Genomic DNA, 20,866 nt, shown 5'->3' on the forward strand with positions numbered 1-20,866 from the left:
GAATCAGGTGGCCGTGGGGAAGGGCGTGGAGGAGACACCCTCTCCTTGCCTTGTGACCCTCCAGAACTGAACAGTGAGGCGTGTGGCAGGTCTGTTTGGAAGGCTCTGAAGGGGTGCTAAGGAAACGTTCCCTTTTCCAGCCAGGGCACCTTGGCCTCCCCCCACTCCCAGAGGTGTCAGGATGGGCCATTGTGATGTCTAAGCCACCCCTCCCTGGACAGGGCTAGAGGGGCTGGGGGAGGGGCTTGCTGACCAAACAAAGCCTAGGGTGTGGCTGCTCATTGTCCTGGGCAGGATATATATAGGGAGGCCAGGGGCCCTGGGACAGACCACTGGGCAGTGCTGACATGGCGAAGGAGACCAGGACACCACAGCCCACCAGAAACACCAAAGCGGGGAAGGAGAGGAAGACCCCCTGTCCACCCAAGTCCAGAGGAAAGGGCAAGGTGAGATGACCACCCAAGCTCCTTCTCATCTTCCCCTTGACCCCTTTCTCCCAAGACCCCTCCCCTGTCCTCGCCTGGCACAACCTCCCTCAGCCCACACTCCTTCCCAGGAAGCCCCTGTTCCCATGCCTCCTGCATCCTCTTCCCCCAAACAGTTGCCCTTCTGTGATCGCCCTGTTGTCCTTCCAGGCGCCCAAGACAACCTTGAAGCGTAAAAGACCCCTCCAAGGGAGTCTGAGGAAAAAAGCTGCTGCAGAAGTGACCACCCTCTCAATTCAACCCCCAAAAGGGAAAAAGCCAACACTATTCGGCCACTATCACCGGCTGAATCAGGAACTGCAGCAAAAAGAGCTGAAGCAAATCCGAAAGGACGAGGAGATGCCCAGCACCTCAAGGGACGATGAGATGCCCAGCACCTCAAGGGACGAGGAGATGCCCAGCACTTCAAGGGACAAGGAGATCTCCAGCCACTCGAGTGACGAGGAGATCTCCAGCAACCCAAGTGATGGCCCGGGCAGCTACTAACTTAAAAGTGAGACCAGAGACCTCAAAACCACCTGTGAAGTCTCCAGAGGGCTGGCTGCCGGGTAATGGACATCGAATTTTACACTGACGGCACACGATGGTGACAAGTAAAATAAAATTTGCCTATTGTGACATATAGTGTGTGTCTGCATGTTCTGTGATGTGGGAGGGGGAAGGAAGGGAAGAGGCAGGTGTGGGAGGGGAGGGAGGGCGGTGGGCCCAGCGGACTTGGGGTCAGACAGACAGGTCCACTGTTAGGCAGACACTGAGGGATAACGTCTGGATCACGGCCGAGCACTGAAAACAAATTTCTTCCTTGACACTATCTCACCAGTAAGGAGGAAAAGGGCCTGGTGTTTGCATGTGTTTGCAGGGGATAGAGGTGGGGGAGCAACATGAGGGTGTAGTTGGCCAGAACCTAGATGGAGTGAGGTACGTGGGATGACACTGTCACCCCCTCCCCCGAAAAGGCAGACACATGTATCACCAGCAGGCCACCCACCTCATAGTGGCATTTGCTGCATCCTGCCCTATACTGTAAGCAGCTACAGGCCCTCAAAGCGACCCCAAATCTCACCCTACTAAAAGTCAGTGACAACACCTCCAAGGACAGGAATAATGGCGTTTGATGGCTATGAGCCCAACACTGATTAGGCCACTTCCTTGTTAGGAAAATTTGGGATGGAACCGTGACTACCAAGGGTGGGGCAGTGGGAGTGTTTGTTCTTCGGTGCTTTGGGGGTAATTATATAATATTCAATGCTTTCCTTCAGAAAAAAGGAAACTCTCAAACCAGCGACATAAGCTCCTACATCATGAAACTAGAAACATAATAGAAAAGTAAATTAAAAGCAAGCTGAATGCCAAAGTAAGGAAATCCTAAAGATAATAGGAGAAATCAATTAAGTTGAAACCACAATTATTAGGGAAAATCAATGAAACGAAAAGGTGTTTCTTTGTAAAAATCATTAAATTTGATTAACCTGTAGCCAGATTGACCAAGCAAAAGGGAGAGAAGACACAAATTACCAACATCTGGAATAAAAGGGAGGGTATCTCTACAGACACTATAGGTATCAAAGGGGTAATTAAGGAATAACGTGAACAACTCTATGCCATACATATGACAATTTAGATAAAATGGACAGATTTTCTGAAAGATACAAAGTAACAGAAATAACATAAGAAGAAATAGGTGGGTATGCAATCCCTCACTTCTAAATTTTCTTTTTTAACGAAAATGTAATTTTATTAATATTATTTTTTACATTCTTGGATGTTGTTTCAAAGCAGTTGGGAGAGACGGGGAGAGGGAAAGGGGAAGGAAATGGGATGGTAGAAGGAGGAAGGAGGGGTGGGATTGAGGCCCGTAGTACACTCCTCATTCCCACAGGGGAGACTGGGGGGCACCCAGCGGTGGCCTGGTCATTACTGGGATGGGTGCAGATGTCAGGGGGTTGTGGCAAAAGCCCTCACCCCCACTGTCCCAGCTCACGAACCCAGGGCCCTTCTTGCTACAGCTTGGTTGTCGTTGCTGGGCTGGTTGCACATGTCACAGGGGCATGGTTGAGGCCCAAGACCCCCCACTTCCCCACCTTGGGAGAGCCCAGGTCACTTCCTGTGGCAGCTCGGTGGTTGTCACTGGGCTGGCTGCTGGTGTTGGGGGGTCGTGGCTGAGGCCCTTGGTCCACCACCACCCTGGCTCAGGAGAGCCCAGGGCATAATGATTTAAAAATAAAGAAGAAATACGTAACCTAAAAAGTCACACTTCTATTAAAGAAATTTAATTTATAGTTAAGACCCTTCCATAAAAATACTTCAAGTCTAGATGGTCTGACTGCTGAATTCTCCCAGACATTTAAAGGAGAAATAATACTCAGTCCACCACACAAACTCTTCAGAAAATGAAAGAGGCGAAAATACTTCCAAACTCATTTTATGAGATCAGCATTAGCCTGATTACCAAAACTAGACAGAGGCATTACAATAATGGAAAACTACAGACCAGTATTCCTCGTGAACATAAATGTAAAACTTCTCACCAAAATATTAGCAAAGTCAGTCCAACAACATATAAAAAGGATAATGGACCATGACCAAGCGGAGTTTATCCTGGAAATGCAAGACTGGTTCAACACTCAAAAATTAGTCAATGTAACATACTAGAGAAGAAAACCACACAATCATATCAATTGCTGCAGAAAAAGCATTTGAAAAATTCTATCCCCATTTACGATAAAAAGAAAACTCTCTGCAAACCAGGAATAAAAGGTAACTTTCGTAACCTGATAAAGGGCATCTATAAAAATCCTAAAGCTAACATCGCACCTAATGCTGAAAGATTGAATGTTTTCCCTCTAGACAGAGAACAAGGCAAGGATGGCTCTTTTCACCACTTCTTGTGCAATGTCATACTTGAAATTCTAGCAAGTGTAATAAGGAAACAGAAAAGAAAGAAAATGCCCACATTGGAATGGAAGAAATAAAACTGTCTCTATTAGCAGACAGCATCACCATGTAAGCAGAAAAATCCAATGAAATCTAAAATAGCTCTTACATGTACTCAGCTTAAGAGTCAGAGTGCAAGGTCATAGTGCAAAAAGGTCAATATACAGAAATTAATCGTGTTTCTATATACTAGCAATTAATATTTGGAAACTGACATTCGTAACAGCTTTATTGAGGTGTAATTGATGTACATAAAACTGCACATGTTCAATACATACAATTTGATGAGTTAGGACATATACACCCTCCCACGGTAATAATCCCATCTACGACCTCCAAAAGTTTCCTTGTGTTCTACTGTATCATTTTTTAAATGTGGTAAGAACACCCAATGTGAGATCTACCATATTAATGATTTTGAAGTGCACAATTCCAAATCATTAACCATAGGCACCGTGAGCAGGTTGTGCAGCAGATCTCTAGAACTTACTCATTTTGCATAATTGAAACTTTACACCTATTGAGCAATGACGTCCCATGTCCACCTCCTTCCAGCCCCTGGCAACCATCATTCTATTCTCTGCCTCCATGAGTTTGACTATTTTTAATACCTTATATAAGTGCAATCATGCCCTATTTTCCTCTGTGACAGGTTTATTTCACTTAGCATAATGTAAAAAGCATTTGTGTCATTTACAGTAGGCCCCAAATATGGAATACTTAGGTATACATCTAACAAAGTATGTGCAGGTTCTGTATGCTGAAAACTACAGAACGCTGGGAAAAAAATAAAAGAAAACCTAAATAAATGGAAAGACACACTAGGGTCATCAATTGAAACTCTCAAGATCATTAAGATGTCAATTCTCTACAGATTGATCAATGGATGCAGTCCTATCAAAATCACAACAGTTTTCTTGTGATTATCAACAAACTCATTCTAAATTTTTTATGGAAAGGCATATGAGATAGAATAGAAAGACAAATTTGGAAAAGAAGAACAGAGTTGGAGGACTCACACTACCTGCTTGTGAGACTTAATGTAAAGCTGCAGCAAACAAGCCAGTGTGATATGGGTGGAGGGACAGACTCAACAGAAAAAGAGTAAAGTACCTAGAAATAGACCCACACAAATATGATTGGTTGATTTTTGACAGAACTTTAGTGGCAACTCAATGAACAAACAATAGCATTTTTCAACAATGGTACCTAAACATTTGGACATTCTTATGCAAAAAAATGAACCTTGACTTATACCTCAAACCTTATACAATTAGCTCAAAGTGGATCATAGGCTTAAATGAAAAGCATAAAAGTATAAAATTCTTCATGAGAAATAGGAAAAAAAAGTGTGACCCTAAAAAAATAAAAAAATTTGAATTAAAAAAATTAGATACAATACCAAAAGCATGATCCATAAACGGAAAAATGATAAATTGGTCGCTACGTAAATTTAAAACATTTTCTCTGCAGAAAAGACACTGTGAAAAGAATGAAAGTATACTCCATAGACTGGGAGAAATGATTTGCTGATCACATATTTTACAAAGGACTTGTATCCAGAATATGTCAAGAACTCTCAAATGTCAATAATAAGATCAAACGATACAATTAGAAAAATGAATGAAATAGTCGTACAAATACTTTATCAAAGATGACACATGATGGAGCCATACAAGATATATAGAAGACATACGTAAGACAAATAAGCACATGAAAAGAAGCTCAGCATCACTAGTTGTTTTGGAAATGCCCTTACAAACCATAATGAGATATCACTGCACACCTACTAACATTCAAAAATAAACAAACAAACAAACAAAAAACCAGATATACCAAGTGCTGGTGAGGTTGTGGAACTACCGGAAGCCTCATGCAATGCTGTGGGAATGCAAGATCGTACTGCCTCTTTGGAAGTCATTCTGGCAGTGTTTTTAGTAAAGTTAAACATACATTTCTCACATGACCCAGCAATTCTACTCCTAAGTATTTACACAGGTGAGATGAAAACACATGTTCATACAAAAACCCCTTAGTGAATGTCTGTAGCAGCTTTATTCATAACTGTCCAACAAAAGCTAGAAACATCCCAAACATCCCCCAACTGAGTCAACCGAGGAATGGATAAAGTGCGACCCACCCATCCAATGGAATACTACTCGGTAATAAAAAAACAAACTATTGATACACACAACAACATGGAGGAATATGCTGAGTGAAAGAAGCCCGCTTGAGAAGGCTGCATACTCTGTTATTTCATTCCTATGACACCCTGCAGATGGCAAAACCATAGGGATGGAGAGCGGATCGGGGGCTTCCAGGGGTTGAGTGTGTGAGGCAGGAGGTTTGATTACAAAGGGGGAGCACGAGAGGAATTTTGGGGGGTAGTGATGGGACTGTTCTGTGACTTGATTGTGGTAGTGGCTGCGTGACTCTGCTCATTGCCCAACTCATCAAAGTGTACACGAGAAGAGCACATTTTTCTGAATGTAAATAAAAATAAACAGTCTACAATTACTCTTCAGTTTCAAGTTTGCTACCAGAGTCAGTATTGCCGTTTACTAAAATAGGGAGCAGAGGAGGAGGACCGAGGTTTGGAAGAAAGAAACCACGTTGCTTCGGGGACACGGGAAATTGTGGGACAAGTTCTGCGTGGCCAGCCATTGCTCGGATATCCAAGTTTGGTGCTCACAGGGAGAAAGCCTGCACCGTAGACCAAGACTGGGGAGCCCTTGAGGGTGAAAGTGTTTCCTCGACATCTGCGACACGCTGCTGACTGTACCTGGCTCCTCTGGTGCATTTGACAGTCGTCCTCTCCCTCCTTTTTGGAGCTCTCTACTCTCCTGACTCGAACGACAGCGCACTGCCCTTCTCATCACATTCCTATGTCTTTTTCCCTAGTCTTCATTTGGACTCCTCTCTGTCCCTCCAATAACTATTTCGAGAGAACTTCCTATTCTCCAGGCGGCGTGCTCAATGTTGGGCATGAAACAGTAAGGAAGGGCCAGTGCCTGCCCTCAAGAGGGTCCAGCCTGGGGACTCTTCCTCAGCCTGCCTTTTCAATGTTGGCACCCCAGGCTTCTGCCTGCTGATCTTCCTGCAGTCCGTACACTGTCTGTCCTGCCTGAGCCCAGTCTAGTCGTCCCCCATCCTTGCCCCGAGACTTTTCTTCAGTCTTTGATCACGTGAGCTACGTTATCCAGAGGATCCTTGAACACACGCTCAAGTGGCGGCTCAAGAAGCAGAATAAACGGATTTTAGCCGAGGCTGTGCCATTCGGTGGCTGTATCATTTTAGCATGTCCCTTGTCCCTCTCCTTGCTTCGAGGTCCCACATGTACAGAAAGATGGTGGCGCTAGGCATTGTCTTTTTAGGACAGGTCATAATTCTGTTTCCTCAGGCTCTGCTCCAGATCTTTCTCTGGTTTGTTCTTACCCTCAGATTTTTTAAACTTCACACCACCGATCATATTTCAGAGCCTCAAGGTCACTTACAACTGTAAGGTTCTTTCCCAGACCCTGGGCTCTGGCCCAGTGTCCAGTCATCTCTTGGCCAAAGCCAGCTCATTCTTTAGGGAAGATGTTGGAACTGCTTTCTCTCTACTGTATCAATGAGCACCCTTTGAATTCTGATGCCAGCCAACCTGAAACACGCCTCTTCATGCCCACCTCCTGCCTAAGCCCCTCCCACTCCGGGGATACAGGAGAATCTTTGGGAAGGCAGCCCCATTCGTTACCAAGGCTGGTGTGTCTGCTACTTCCAGACCCCACTCTGTGTCACAGACAGCTATCCTGCCAAGGTGCAGCTTTTAGCCACCTAGACACAGATACTGTTTCAGCCACTTGCTGCTCCATCCATGTGGCATTTGGCTTATAATGCTTTACAAACCATGCCTGACTTTTTGATCAGGCTCCCCACATCCTCACCAGCATTTGTTTTCTGTCTTATTGAGAGTAGCCAGTCTAACTGGAATGAGATGATATCTCATTATAGTTTTAATTTGCATTTTCCTGATGATTAGTGACGTTCAGCATTTTTTCATATGCCTGTTGGCCTCTATTGTTTTCCTTACAAACAAATGCTGACCGATGCTTCATAATTTCTGATGCTTTTTAAAATAAAACTTCTTGGTAACTCTCCCGATCCCTACTCCCAACCCCACACAGAATTTTCATTCAGTAGTGGAATCTCAGTTCCTGTCTGGCTTGACTGGTGAGAATTGCCCAGTCTGCTGAACCTTTTCTAAAATTGTTGCTGGTCTCCAGAACCTCTTCCAGAATTAAGAACAGTTGGTTAATGACTTGGTCAAACAGGTTGAATTTAATTAAAGTGACCCTTAGCCACTGAAATAGCATTTATTTGATCTGAAATATTTTCACAAGAACAAATATCAGCTCTCAGGCATGATTTGTGATTAGCAACTGTATAAAAATGAAGAGCAATTTGAAATTTTAAGAAAATTGAGCATCAAAGAACAAGAAAAAAGGAGAAAAAAATGGGAAAATATATAAACAGACAATTCAATAAATAAAGTATATAAAGATGGCCCTTAAGTATACGAAAGATATTTGAATTTCATACACAATAGGAGAAATGCTAGTTTTAACTGCACTGAGATATTATTTCTTACCTTTTGGACAGGCAAAATTTTAACAAGTGTACAACCAAATCTATTGATGACTCTTTAGGAAAGAGGCACTCTCATTGAGTTGCCTCTTGAGGCACTCTCATTGAGAATGCAATTTGGAACAACCCTTCCAGACAGAATTTGGCAATACCTATAACCTTGAACCCAGAAATCCCAGTTCTAGAAGCTATCCTTGAAGATGAACTTCTAACAGTCCAAAAATACATATGCAAAATTATGTTCATTGCAGCATAGTTTGTACTTGTGTTTTAGTCCGTTTTGTGTTGCCATGACAGAAATACCTGAGACTGGGTAATTTATAAAGAAAAGAGGTTTATTCGGTTTACAATTCTGGGACAGCAGCATCTGGCACGGACCTCAGGCTGCTTCTACTCATGGAGGAAAAACAACAGGTAGCTGGCGGGTACAAGCAGGTCACGTCGTGAGAGGAAGGAAGAGAGACTGTCAAATACTTTACAAGTCATGCCTGACTGTTTAGTCAGGCTCTCCAGGATTCCAGAATGTTTTCTAACAAGTATTTAAACTTTTTATTTTTATGGATGTCCAGCTGACTTGGTCCAGGGTTTGAAGTTGCCACCTGTGACAAGCTCCACTACCATTTCCCTGATGATTAGTGATGTGAGCATTTTTTCATATCCCTGTTGGCCATTTGGATGTCTTCCTTTGAGAAATGTCTACTCAGCACCTTTGCCCAGTTTTAAATTGGATTATTTGGTTTTTTGCTGTAAAGTTGTCTGAGCTCTTTGTATATGCTGGATATTAATCCCTTGTCAGATGAATATTTTGCAAATATTTTCTCCCGTTCTGTAGGATGTCTTTTCACTCTATTGATTGTTGCCTTTGCTGTGTAGAAGCTTTCATTTGAATTTTAGAATCACATTGCTAATTTATATAAAAAACCTCATGGTATAATGATTTGGATTGTGTTGAATCTGTAGGCCAATTTGGGAAGACTTGGCATTTTAACAATATTGAGTCTTCTGACTAACGAACAAGGGTTATAGCTCAATTTATTCAAGTCTTTTTAAATTGGTCTTAGCAACATTTTACAGTTTTCAGTGCATAGGCTCTTCATATGTCTTGCTAAATTTTTCTCTCTATATATCATATTTTTGGATGCTATTGTAAATTTTTTACTTCAATATCTGATTGATCATTAACACCATATAGAAATAAAATTGATTTTTGTATATTGAGCTTGTATTCTACAACATTGCTAAACTCACTTATTAATGTTAGTAATATGTCATCTGCAAATAAAGGCAATTTTATTTCTTCCTTTCCAATCTGCATGCCTTTCATTTCTTTTTCTTGCCTAATTGTCCTGTTGAATAGAAGTGGCAAAAGCAGACATTTTTATATTGCTTCTTATCCTAGGAAAAAATTATCCAGTCTTTGCCCATTTAGTATGACATTAGCTGTGGTGTTTTGTACAATCTATTTGTCTTTATCAGATTAAGAACTTCCCTTCTATTCCTAGTTTGTTGAGCATATTATGAAAGGATCTGGAGTTTTCCATCTATGTCTATTGAGATTGTCATGTGTTTTTTTACCCTTAATCAATTAATATGAAATATTACATTGATTAATTTTTTAGATATTGAACAAACCTTGAATACCTGAGATAAATTGCACTTGGTCATGGTATATAATATTTTTCATAGGTTGCTAAATTCAGTTTGCTAGTATTTTGTTGAAGATTTCTGTGCCTATATTCATAAAGGCTATTAATCTGTGGTGGTTTTCTTTTCCTGTCATGTCTTTGGTTTAGGTTTCAGAGTAATATTAGCCTCAAAGGATGAGTTTGGAAGTGTTCCCTCCTCTTGTATCGTTGTCAATTCTTCCTTAAACATTTGGTAGACTTTAACAGTGAAGCCATCTGGGTGTAAAATTTTCTTTCTGGGAATAGTTTAAACTACAAGTTCAATCTCTTTAATGTTTATAGGGCTAGTTTGGATATACATTTCTTCTTGAGTGAGCTTTGGTAGTTTGAACCTTTCAGGTATTTATCCATTTTATGTAAGTTGTCAAATTTATTAGCATAGATTGTTTATACTACGTTCTTCCTTTTTATTATCTGTAGAATCCATAGTGATGTCATCTTTCTCATTTCTGATATTGGTTTTCTGTGTTTTTTATCCCTTTTTTCCTCATCAGTCTGGTTAGAGTTTTATCAATTTTACTGTTCTTCCAAAAAAATCCCCTCTTGGTTTCACTGATTTTCTCAATTGTTTTTCTATTTTCTATTTCATTGTTGTTGCTTTGGTCTTTATTTCCTTTTTTCCACATTCTTTGGGTTTAATGTGCTCTTCTTTTTCTTGGTTTTTAAGGGAGAAGCTAAGGTCATTAATTTGAGACATTTCTTCTCTTCAAATACATGCATTTAGTAATATAAATTTCCCTATACATACAGCTTCGGTGGCATTACATAAATTCTGTTATGTTCTGTTTTTATTTTTACCCTGTTTAAAATATATTTGAATTTCCCTTTGATTTCTTTTATGTTCCATAAGTTATTTAGAAGTGTATTATTTAGTTTCCAAATAGTTGAGGATTTCCAAACATATTTCCCATATTGATTTCAAATTTAATTCCATTGTGGTTAGAGAACAAAATCTACATGATTGAATCTTTCTAAATTTATTGAGATTTGATTTATGACCCAGAATATTATCTATTTTGATAAGTATCCCATATGCACTTGAAAAGAATGTGAATTCTGATGTTACTGGGTTTTCTTTCTTATATTCAAAATATTTTAACATTTATTTGCACAGTATATTGTTTCAATACATGCATATACCTGGCAATGATTCACTTAGGGGTGGATAGCATAGTTTTGTACCCATTAGTCCACAACTTTTCTTATCCCCCTCCAACTCCCTGGTCTCTGATAACCCTTATTCTACTCTCTACTTCTATGAGAATCACCCCCTTTTTAAAAGATTCCACATATGAGTGATATCATGCAGTATTTGTCTTTTTGTGCCTGTCGTAGTTCACTTAATATGATAGTTTCCAGTTTCATCAATGTTACTGCAAATGATAGGAGATATATAAATATATATGTGTGTGTGTGTGTGTGCGTGTGCGTGTGTGTGTGTGTGTGTGTATTATAGCTTAGCAGTTTTCCATTGTATGTATATTCCACAGTTTTTTTTATCCATTCATCCACCGATTGACATTTAGGTTGATTCCATCTCTTGGCTATTGTGCATAGTGCTGTGATGAACATGGGAGTGCAGGTGTCTTTTTGAAACATTGATTTCAATTCCTTTGGGTATATACCCAGTAGTGGGATAGCTGGGTCCTAGGGCATATCTATTTTTAGTTCTTTGAAGAACCTCCATGCTGTTTTCCACAATGGCTGTACCAATTTACATTCGCACCAGCAATGTAGGAGAGTTCCTTTTTCTCTATAGTCTTGTGAGCATTTGTTATTTTCTGCCTTAATAATAGCCATTCTAGCTGGAGTGAGATGATATCTCATGTGGTTTTAATTTTCATTTTCCTGGTGAATAGTGATGTTGAGCATTTTTTCATGTGCCTGTTGGCCATTTGTATCTCTTCTTTTGATAAACGTCTGTTCAGATCCTTTTCCAATTTTTAAATTGGGTTATTTGTTTTTTTTTGCTGTTGAGTTGTTTGAGTTCCTTATATGTTTTGAATATCAGTCCCTTGTTTGATATGTAGTTTGCAAACACTTTCTCCCATTCCATATGTTGTCTCTTCAATTTGTTGACAGTGTTCCTTGCCGTGCAGAAGCTTTTTAGTTTGATGCAGTCTGGTTTATGTATTTTTGCTTTAGTTGCCTGTACCTTTGTAGTCTCACTCAAAGAAGCACTGCCGTCTATTTACAATAGTAAGATATGGAACCAACCTAAATGTCCATCAGTGGATGACTGGATAAGGAAAATGTGGTATATATACACAACAGAATACTACTCTGCCATAAAAAAGAATGAAATTGTGCTATTTGCAGCAACATGGATGAGCTTGGAGACGACTATGTTAAGTGAAATAAGCCAGACACAGAAAGAGAAATGCCACATGTCCTCACTCATAAGTGGGAGCTGAGAAAGAAAGAAAGACCATAATAAAATGTTGAACTTTCAGAAGGAGAGAACAGACCTATAGTTACTAAAGGTGGGAAAGGGGAAGGGGGTGGGGGATAAGAAGTAATTGGGTGAGGGACACAAAAAGTAATTATGATTTGTAATGATAAACATGCTAGTAATTTTGATTTGATCATCACATACAGTACACAAATACTGATAGTCAACTCTGTACCCCATAAATATGTATAAATAATACAAAATAAATTTAAAGAGAAAACTGTAATCCCAAAGCATTAAGTTAAGTGAAGAAACCAGACCCAAAAGACTATAATTTATAATTTCACTTACTAGAAATTTCTATAATCAGCTCATCTCTAAAGACATAAAATTTGTTAATTTTTGTCTCCATCTGGCATGGTAAAGGAGAGTAAATGCAAACAGGATGCATTTTTCTCTTAAAGGATAGAAATATTCTACAGGTATGTTGTAATTGTTGTGTAATGCCACAAACATATCGAAAAGCTTGGAATCGCTCACTTAAAAAAAAAAGCGCTGCCCACTCCCATTTTGGGCAGTGTTTTCCCTATGTTTTCTTCTAGTAGTTTCATAGCTTCGGGTCTTAAATTTAGGTCTTTGATCATTTTGAGCTAGTTTTCATGTGTGGTGGGAGATAAGGGTCTAGTTTGAATCTTCTGCATGTGGATATCCAGTTTCCCTAGCACCATTTGTTGAAGAGACTATTCTTAACATTGTATACCTTTGATGTTTTTGTTGAAAATCAGTTGGCTCTAAGTGTGTGAGTTTATTTCAGGATTCTCTATTCTATTCCATTGGACAATTTGTCTGTTTTTACGCCACTACCATGCTGTTTTGGTTACTAAAGCTTTATAGTATATTTTCAAGTCAGGGAGTGTGATGCCTCCAACTTTGTTCTTTTTGTTCAAGATTGCTTTAACTATACGGGGACTTTTGTGGCTCCATACAAATTTTAAGATTGCTTTTTCTATATCTGTGAAGAATGTTATTGGTATTTTGATAGGGATTGCATTGAAATGTGTAGATTGCTTTGGGTAATATGGACATTTTGATGATGTTGATTTTCCCAACCCAAGAACATGGGATATCTTTCCATTTATTTGTGTCCTCTTCAACTTCTTTCAATAAGGTTTTATCATTTTCATTGTAGAGATCTTTAACCTCCTTGGTTAAATTTACTCCAAGGTATTTCATATTTTTGGTAGCTATTCTGAATGGGTTACTTTCTTGAATTCTTCTTCACCTATTTTGTTATTGGTGTATAGGAAGGCTATTGATTTTTGTGTGTTGATTTTGTAGTTACTGGGATTTTTCTGTAAATGTCAATTAGGCTACTGTAGGTTGGATGCCCCTGCCACCCTTGTTTTAGTCCGTTTTGTGTTGCTATAACAGAAATACCTGAGACTGGGTAATTTATAAAGGAAAGAGGTTTATTTGGCTTATGATTCTGGGACAGCTGCATCTGGCGTGGGCCTCAGGCTGCTTCTACTCATGGCGGAAAGTGGCAGGCAGTGGCGGGTACAAACAGATCACATGGCGAGAGGAAGCAAGAGAGAGAAGGTGCCAGGGTCTTTTTAGGCAATGAGCTCTCACAGGAACTAATAGAGCGAGAACTCACTCATTAGTCCCTTCTCCCCCAGGGAGAGCGTTAATCCATTCATGAGGGATCTGCCCCTATGACTCAATCAGTTTCCAATACTGCCACATTGGAAATCAAATTTCCACGAGTTTTGGAGGGGACGACACATCCAAACTACATCATTCAACCCCTGGCCCCCCAAAACTCATGTCACTCTCATATACAAAGTAGAATCATTCTATCCCAACAGTCCTAAAAGTCTTAGCTTGCTCCAGCACCAACTTAAAAGTCCAAAGTCCAAAGTCTCATCAAAGCAAAAGTCCTTCCAGCTTTGAACCTGTAAAAACAAAACTAGATTTATCTACTGCCTAGATACAATGGTGGAACAGGCATTGGGTATACATTCCCATTCCAAAAGGGAGGAATAGGCCAGAAAAAAGGAAAAACAGGCCCCAAACAAGTCCAAAACCCAGCAGGGCAGACATTATGTCTTAAACGTCCAAAATAATATTCTTTGACTCCAAGTCCTGCATCCTGGGCACAACTGGGCATTTGGGCCCCCAAAGCCTCAGGCAGCCTCACTCCCACATCTCTGCCAGGCACAGCCCATTGGTCTGCACTGGTGCCTGCAACTTTTCTAGGCTGGCGTTGCATGTTACCAGTGGCCCTGCAGTTCCAGGGTCCTGGAGGCAGTCCCACTGCCTTGGCTCTACTAGACATTTCCCTGGTGGGGGCTCTCTGTGGGGGCTCTAACCCCACTTTCCTGCTCAGCATTGCTCTAGTAGATGACCTCTGCGGTGGCTCCGCCCCTGTGGCAGGTCTCTGCCTGGGCTTCCAGGCTTTTCCATACATCCTCTGGAATCTGGGTGGAGGCTGCCATGCCTCCCCTGCTCTCATGTCCTGCTGGCCTGCAGACTTAACATAACGTGGGTGCCACCGAGGTTTTGGGCCTCTGCTCTCCAGGGCTGCTGCACAAACCACATTTGGGGCCACTCCAGCCGGAGCAGCTGGAATGCAGGGAGCAGGATCCCAAGGGCGGCTGCACCCCAGGTCTTTCCTCCAGGATAACTCAGTCCTTCTAGGCCTCAGGGTCTGTGATGGGTGGAGCACCCTTCCAGACTTCTGAAATGCCTTTAGGGCATTTTTTCCATTGTCCTGCTTATTAGCATCTGGCTGTCTCACCGCCAAGATAATGTCTTTAGCAACCAGTTTATCTGCTTCACCCTTGCATTGTTCTCCAGCTCTCTGCTTTACCTCATGGCCAGGCTGCAAAGTTTCCAAATCTTTACGCCCTGCTTCCCTTTTCATTTCTGGCTTTACATTTTGCCTTTGCCGCCATATCTCAGAGTAGGCTGTTAGTAGTAGCCATGCAGCGTTCTTAATGCTTTGCTGCTTAGAAATTTCTTTGGCCAAATGCTCTGGCTCACAACTCTTAAGTTCCAACTTCCACAAAGTCCAAGGGCATGGACACAATGTAGCCAGGTTCCTTGCTATGGTGTAGCAAGGGTGATCTTTTATCCAATTCCCAATGAGTTCCTCATCTCTATCTGAGACCTCATCGTCCACATGGCCTTTACGGTCCACATTTCTATCAGCATTCTGCTCACCACTACATAAATCTCTAAAACATTCCAAACTTTCCCTCGTCTTTTTCTCTTTTTCTAAGTCCTCCAAACTCCTCCAACTTTTGCCCATTATCCAGTTCCAAAGCTGCATCCACATTTTCAGGTATCTGTTTAGCAACACCCCACTCCTCGGTACCAATTTTCTGTTTTAGTCCGTTTTATGTTGCTATAACAGAAATACCTGAGACTGGGTAATTAATAAAGGAAAGAGGTTTATTTGGCTTACGATTCTGGGACAGCTGCATCTGGCGTGGGCCTCAGGCTGCTTCTACTCATGGCGGAAAGTGGCAGGCAGCTGGCGGGTACAAGCAGATCACATGGTGAGAGGAAGGAAGAGAGAGAGAGAAGGTGCCAGGGTCTTTTTAAGCAATGAGCTCTCACGGGAACTAATAGAGTGAGAACTCACTCATTAATCCCCCTGTCCCCAGGGAGAGCACTAATCCATTCATGAGGGATACACCACCATGACTCAATCAGTTTCCAGCACTGCAACATTGTATATCAAATTTCCACGAGTTTTGGAGGGGACAACACATCCAAACTTCATCAACCCTAATTGAAGCTTAAATCCCCACTGTAACTGCTGAGGATGGGAAATCCTATTATGGTAATCGAAAGGTGGAGCCTTGAATAGGTGATTAGATTGTAGGACCATGCTGCAATGAATGGATTAATAATGCTGGTCTTGGGTGTGGTTCTTTAAAAGCTTTAAAAGGAGAGTGTATGAGGAGCTCTCTCTCTCTGCTCAGCCATTTTCTGCCATCAGACCCCTGCATTGCTGTAAAGGCACCACCAATGAAGGGCCTCAGCACAAGGGTTCCCTGGACTTTGGACTTCCCAGCCTCTGAAACTGCAAGCAATAAATTTTGTTCTCTTTATAAACTACCCAGTTTTATGTATTTTCTTATAAGCACCAGAAATGGACCAATATATAGGCCAATTCAATTGATGGCATAGTTCAAATTTTCTATATATTTACTGATTTTATGTTTATGTGTTTTTTTATTTATTGAGAAAAAGGTATTGAAATCTTTGACTATGAATGTGGACTTATCTATTCCTCCTTACAGTTGTATCACTTTTTGTTTCATATAGCTTGCAGCTCTGCTGTTAGAAACATAAAAGCTTTGGATTTTTGTTCTCTTGATAATTGACAACTTTATTATCATTAAATGACTTCTTTATCCTTGATGATATTCCTTCCTCTGTGTGATATTAATATAGCCACTCTGGCCTGTGGCTAACTCTATCATCCATTTCCTCCAGGGACAAAAAGCTGAATGAAAGACCTTCTACCTAGGGAGGTAAGTGGTCTGAAATCAATCATAAAGTGTCTCCTCCAAGAATCTGGAACTTTTTATAGCTGTTCATAAAAAAGAATTCCTTCAGGAGCCTTCCTGTAAGGTAAGGTCTATTTCTTCAGAAGGCCTCAGGAGAAGGCAGAAATGTAGGATCTAACAGCATCAGCAGCAAAATAAAGTAAGGCAAGTGTCTGGTGAATGAGGACACATGTTGAGAAGAGCTTTTCACATCCCTCTGGTTAAGCCAAGCTCTTCCCTGGAGCACTGATGAGTTTTAGGTTGTGCTTTCTGCATGCAAACACCAGAACAACTTGCAGTATGGACATATCTGCCTCATCCCCTGTTAACCCAGGCCTTGGTACTACACCTTCTGAGATAAGCAGGTCCCCAATTTGAAACAAGACCAAATATCAGGTGGAGCAAGTCTGTTTACCGAGTCTCACAGCCTGAAGGCAGTGATTTCAATCTGGAAAACATAACTGAGAAGTCCTGTGTGAACACTGGGAAAAGCAAGTGGATGGAAAAGTTTCCTGGTGGCAGCCAGGAAGTGAGTGGCCTTCAGAGTACATAAGAGAAATGTTTAGGAAGGATGTAGGATGACTCATATGTCCACATAGACTTAAGTGTGGCCGCATGACTGTGGGTGGATGGTAGGTAGGACACACAAAAACCAGGTAATGGTGAAGGGTGGGAGAGGACAGAATGAGCCACTGAATCAGGTGGCCGTGGGGAAGGGCGTGGAGGAGACACCCTCTCCTTGCCTTGTGACCCTCCAGAACTGAACAGTGAGGCGTGTGGCAGGTCTGTTTGGAAGGCTCTGAAGGGGTGCTAAGGAAACGTTCCCTTTTCCAGCCAGGGCACCTTGGCCTCCCCCCACTCCCAGAGGTGTCAGGATGGGCCATTGTGATGTCTAAGCCACCCCTCCCTGGACAGGGCTAGAGGGGCTGGGGGAGGGGCTTGCTGACCAAACAAAGCCTAGGGTGTGGCTGCTCATTGTCCTGGGCAGGATATATATAGGGAGGCCAGGGGCCCTGGGACAGACCACTGGGCAGTGCTGACATGGCGAAGGAGACCAGGACACCACAGCCCACCAGAAACACCAAAGCGGGGAAGGAGAGGAAGACCCCCTGTCCACCCAAGTCCAGAGGAAAGGGCAAGGTGAGATGACCACCCAAGCTCCTTCTCATCTTCCCCTTGACCCCTTTCTCCCAAGACCCCTCCCCTGTCCTCGCCTGGCACAACCTCCCTCAGCCCACACTCCTTCCCAGGAAGCCCCTGTTCCCATGCCTCCTGCATCCTCTTCCCCCAAACAGTTGCCCTTCTGTGATCGCCCTGTTGTCCTTCCAGGCGCCCAAGACAACCTTGAAGCGTAAAAGACCCCTCCAAGGGAGTCTGAGGAAAAAAGCTGCTGCAGAAGTGACCACCCTCTCAATTCAACCCCCAAAAGGGAAAAAGCCAACACTATTCGGCCACTATCACCGGCTGAATCAGGAACTGCAGCAAAAAGAGCTGAAGCAAATCCGAAAGGACGAGGAGATGCCCAGCACCTCAAGGGACGATGAGATGCCCAGCACCTCAAGGGACGAGGAGATGCCCAGCACTTCAAGGGACAAGGAGATCTCCAGCCACTCGAGTGACGAGGAGATCTCCAGCAACCCAAGTGATGGCCCGGGCAGCTACTAACTTAAAAGTGAGACCAGAGACCTCAAAACCACCTGTGAAGTCTCCAGAGGGCTGGCTGCCGGGTAATGGACATCGAATTTTACACTGACGGCACACGATGGTGACAAGTAAAATAAAATTTGCCTATTGTGACATATAGTGTGTGTCTGCATGTTCTGTGATGTGGGAGGGGGAAGGAAGGGAAGAGGCAGGTGTGGGAGGGGAGGGAGGGCGGTGGGCCCAGCGGACTTGGGGTCAGACAGACAGGTCCACTGTTAGGCAGACACTGAGGGATAACGTCTGGATCACGGCCGAGCACTGAAAACAAATTTCTTCCTTGACACTATCTCACCAGTAAGGAGGAAAAGGGCCTGGTGTTTGCATGTGTTTGCAGGGGATAGAGGTGGGGGAGCAACATGAGGGTGTAGTTGGCCAGAACCTAGATGGAGTGAGGTACGTGGGATGACACTGTCACCCCCTCCCCCGAAAAGGCAGACACATGTATCACCAGCAGGCCACCCACCTCATAGTGGCATTTGCTGCATCCTGCCCTATACTGTAAGCAGCTACAGGCCCTCAAAGCGACCCCAAATCTCACCCTACTAAAAGTCAGTGACAACACCTCCAAGGACAGGAATAATGGCGTTTGATGGCTATGAGCCCAACACTGATTAGGCCACTTCCTTGTTAGGAAAATTTGGGATGGAACCGTGACTACCAAGGGTGGGGCAGTGGGAGTGTTTGTTCTTCGGTGCTTTGGGGGTAATTATATAATATTCAATGCTTTCCTTCAGAAAAAAGGAAACTCTCAAACCAGCGACATAAGCTCCTACATCATGAAACTAGAAACATAATAGAAAAGTAAATTAAAAGCAAGCTGAATGCCAAAGTAAGGAAATCCTAAAGATAATAGGAGAAATCAATTAAGTTGAAACCACAATTATTAGGGAAAATCAATGAAACGAAAAGGTGTTTCTTTGTAAAAATCATTAAATTTGATTAACCTGTAGCCAGATTGACCAAGCAAAAGGGAGAGAAGACACAAATTACCAACATCTGGAATAAAAGGGAGGGTATCTCTACAGACACTATAGGTATCAAAGGGGTAATTAAGGAATAACGTGAACAACTCTATGCCATACATATGACAATTTAGATAAAATGGACAGATTTTCTGAAAGATACAAAGTAACAGAAATAACATAAGAAGAAATAGGTGGGTATGCAATCCCTCACTTCTAAATTTTCTTTTTTAACGAAAATGTAATTTTATTAATATTATTTTTTACATTCTTGGATGTTGTTTCAAAGCAGTTGGGAGAGACGGGGAGAGGGAAAGGGGAAGGAAATGGGATGGTAGAAGGAGGAAGGAGGGGTGGGATTGAGGCCCGTAGTACACTCCTCATTCCCACAGGGGAGACTGGGGGGCACCCAGCGGTGGCCTGGTCATTACTGGGATGGGTGCAGATGTCAGGGGGTTGTGGCAAAAGCCCTCACCCCCACTGTCCCAGCTCACGAACCCAGGGCCCTTCTTGCTACAGCTTGGTTGTCGTTGCTGGGCTGGTTGCACATGTCACAGGGGCATGGTTGAGGCCCAAGACCCCCCACTTCCCCACCTTGGGAGAGCCCAGGTCACTTCCTGTGGCAGCTCGGTGGTTGTCACTGGGCTGGCTGCTGGTGTTGGGGGGTCGTGGCTGAGGCCCTTGGTCCACCACCACCCTGGCTCAGGAGAGCCCAGGGCATAATGATTTAAAAATAAAGAAGAAATACGTAACCTAAAAAGTCACACTTCTATTAAAGAAATTTAATTTATAGTTAAGACCCTTCCATAAAAATACTTCAAGTCTAGATGGTCTGACTGCTGAATTCTCCCAGACATTTAAAGGAGAAATAATACTCAGTCCACCACACAAACTCTTCAGAAAATGAAAGAGGCGAAAATACTTCCAAACTCATTTTATGAGATCAGCATTAGCCTGATTACCAAAACTAGACAGAGGCATTACAATAATGGAAAACTACAGACCAGTATTCCTCGTGAACATAAATGTAAAACTTCTCACCAAAATATTAGCAAAGTCAGTCCAACAACATATAAAAAGGATAATGGACCATGACCAAGCGGAGTTTATCCTGGAAATGCAAGACTGGTTCAACACTCAAAAATTAGTCAATGTAACATACTAGAGAAGAAAACCACACAATCATATCAATTGCTGCAGAAAAAGCATTTGAAAAATTCTATCCCCATTTACGATAAAAAGAAAACTCTCTGCAAACCAGGAATAAAAGGTAACTTTCGTAACCTGATAAAGGGCATCTATAAAAATCCTAAAGCTAACATCGCACCTAATGCTGAAAGATTGAATGTTTTCCCTCTAGACAGAGAACAAGGCAAGGATGGCTCTTTTCACCACTTCTTGTGCAATGTCATACTTGAAATTCTAGCAAGTGTAATAAGGAAACAGAAAAGAAAGAAAATGCCCACATTGGAATGGAAGAAATAAAACTGTCTCTATTAGCAGACAGCATCACCAT

At 42.2% G+C, this 20,866-nt stretch overlaps 2 protein-coding genes across 2 annotated transcripts; both read left to right on the plus strand.

Annotated features, from left to right (window-relative positions):
• The first annotated feature begins 347 nt into the window (after window positions 1–347).
• LOC134368519 (spermatid nuclear transition protein 4-like) lies at window positions 348–971 on the plus strand. The gene is made up of 2 exons (XM_063084960.1): window positions 348–446; window positions 636–971. The coding sequence occupies exons 1-2, from the start codon at window positions 348–350 to the stop codon at window positions 969–971; spliced, it is 435 nt and encodes a 144-aa protein (XP_062941030.1).
• A 16,754-nt stretch (window positions 972–17,725) lies between these two features.
• On the plus strand, window positions 17,726–18,349 carry LOC134368520 (spermatid nuclear transition protein 4-like). The gene is made up of 2 exons (XM_063084961.1): window positions 17,726–17,824; window positions 18,014–18,349. The coding sequence occupies exons 1-2, from the start codon at window positions 17,726–17,728 to the stop codon at window positions 18,347–18,349; spliced, it is 435 nt and encodes a 144-aa protein (XP_062941031.1).
• Window positions 18,350–20,866: the final 2,517 nt, after the last annotated feature.

Source organism: Cynocephalus volans, chromosome X (genome assembly GCF_027409185.1).
Source record: "Cynocephalus volans isolate mCynVol1 chromosome X, mCynVol1.pri, whole genome shotgun sequence".
In the NCBI taxonomy this organism is placed as follows: Eukaryota; Metazoa; Chordata; class Mammalia; order Dermoptera; family Cynocephalidae; genus Cynocephalus; species Cynocephalus volans.

What these genes read in the sequence shown, in the direction of transcription:
- LOC134368519 (XM_063084960.1), top strand. Translation starts at nt 348, where the DNA reads ATGGCGAAGGAGACCAGGACACCACAGCCCACCAGAAACACCAAAGCG. An exon ending in AGTCCAGAGGAAAGGGCAAG is followed by an intron (nt 447 to 635) that starts GTGAGATGACCA and finishes TTGTCCTTCCAG; the next exon opens with GCGCCCAAGACAACCTTGAA.
- LOC134368520 (XM_063084961.1), top strand. Translation starts at nt 17,726, where the DNA reads ATGGCGAAGGAGACCAGGACACCACAGCCCACCAGAAACACCAAAGCG. An exon ending in AGTCCAGAGGAAAGGGCAAG is followed by an intron (nt 17,825 to 18,013) that starts GTGAGATGACCA and finishes TTGTCCTTCCAG; the next exon opens with GCGCCCAAGACAACCTTGAA.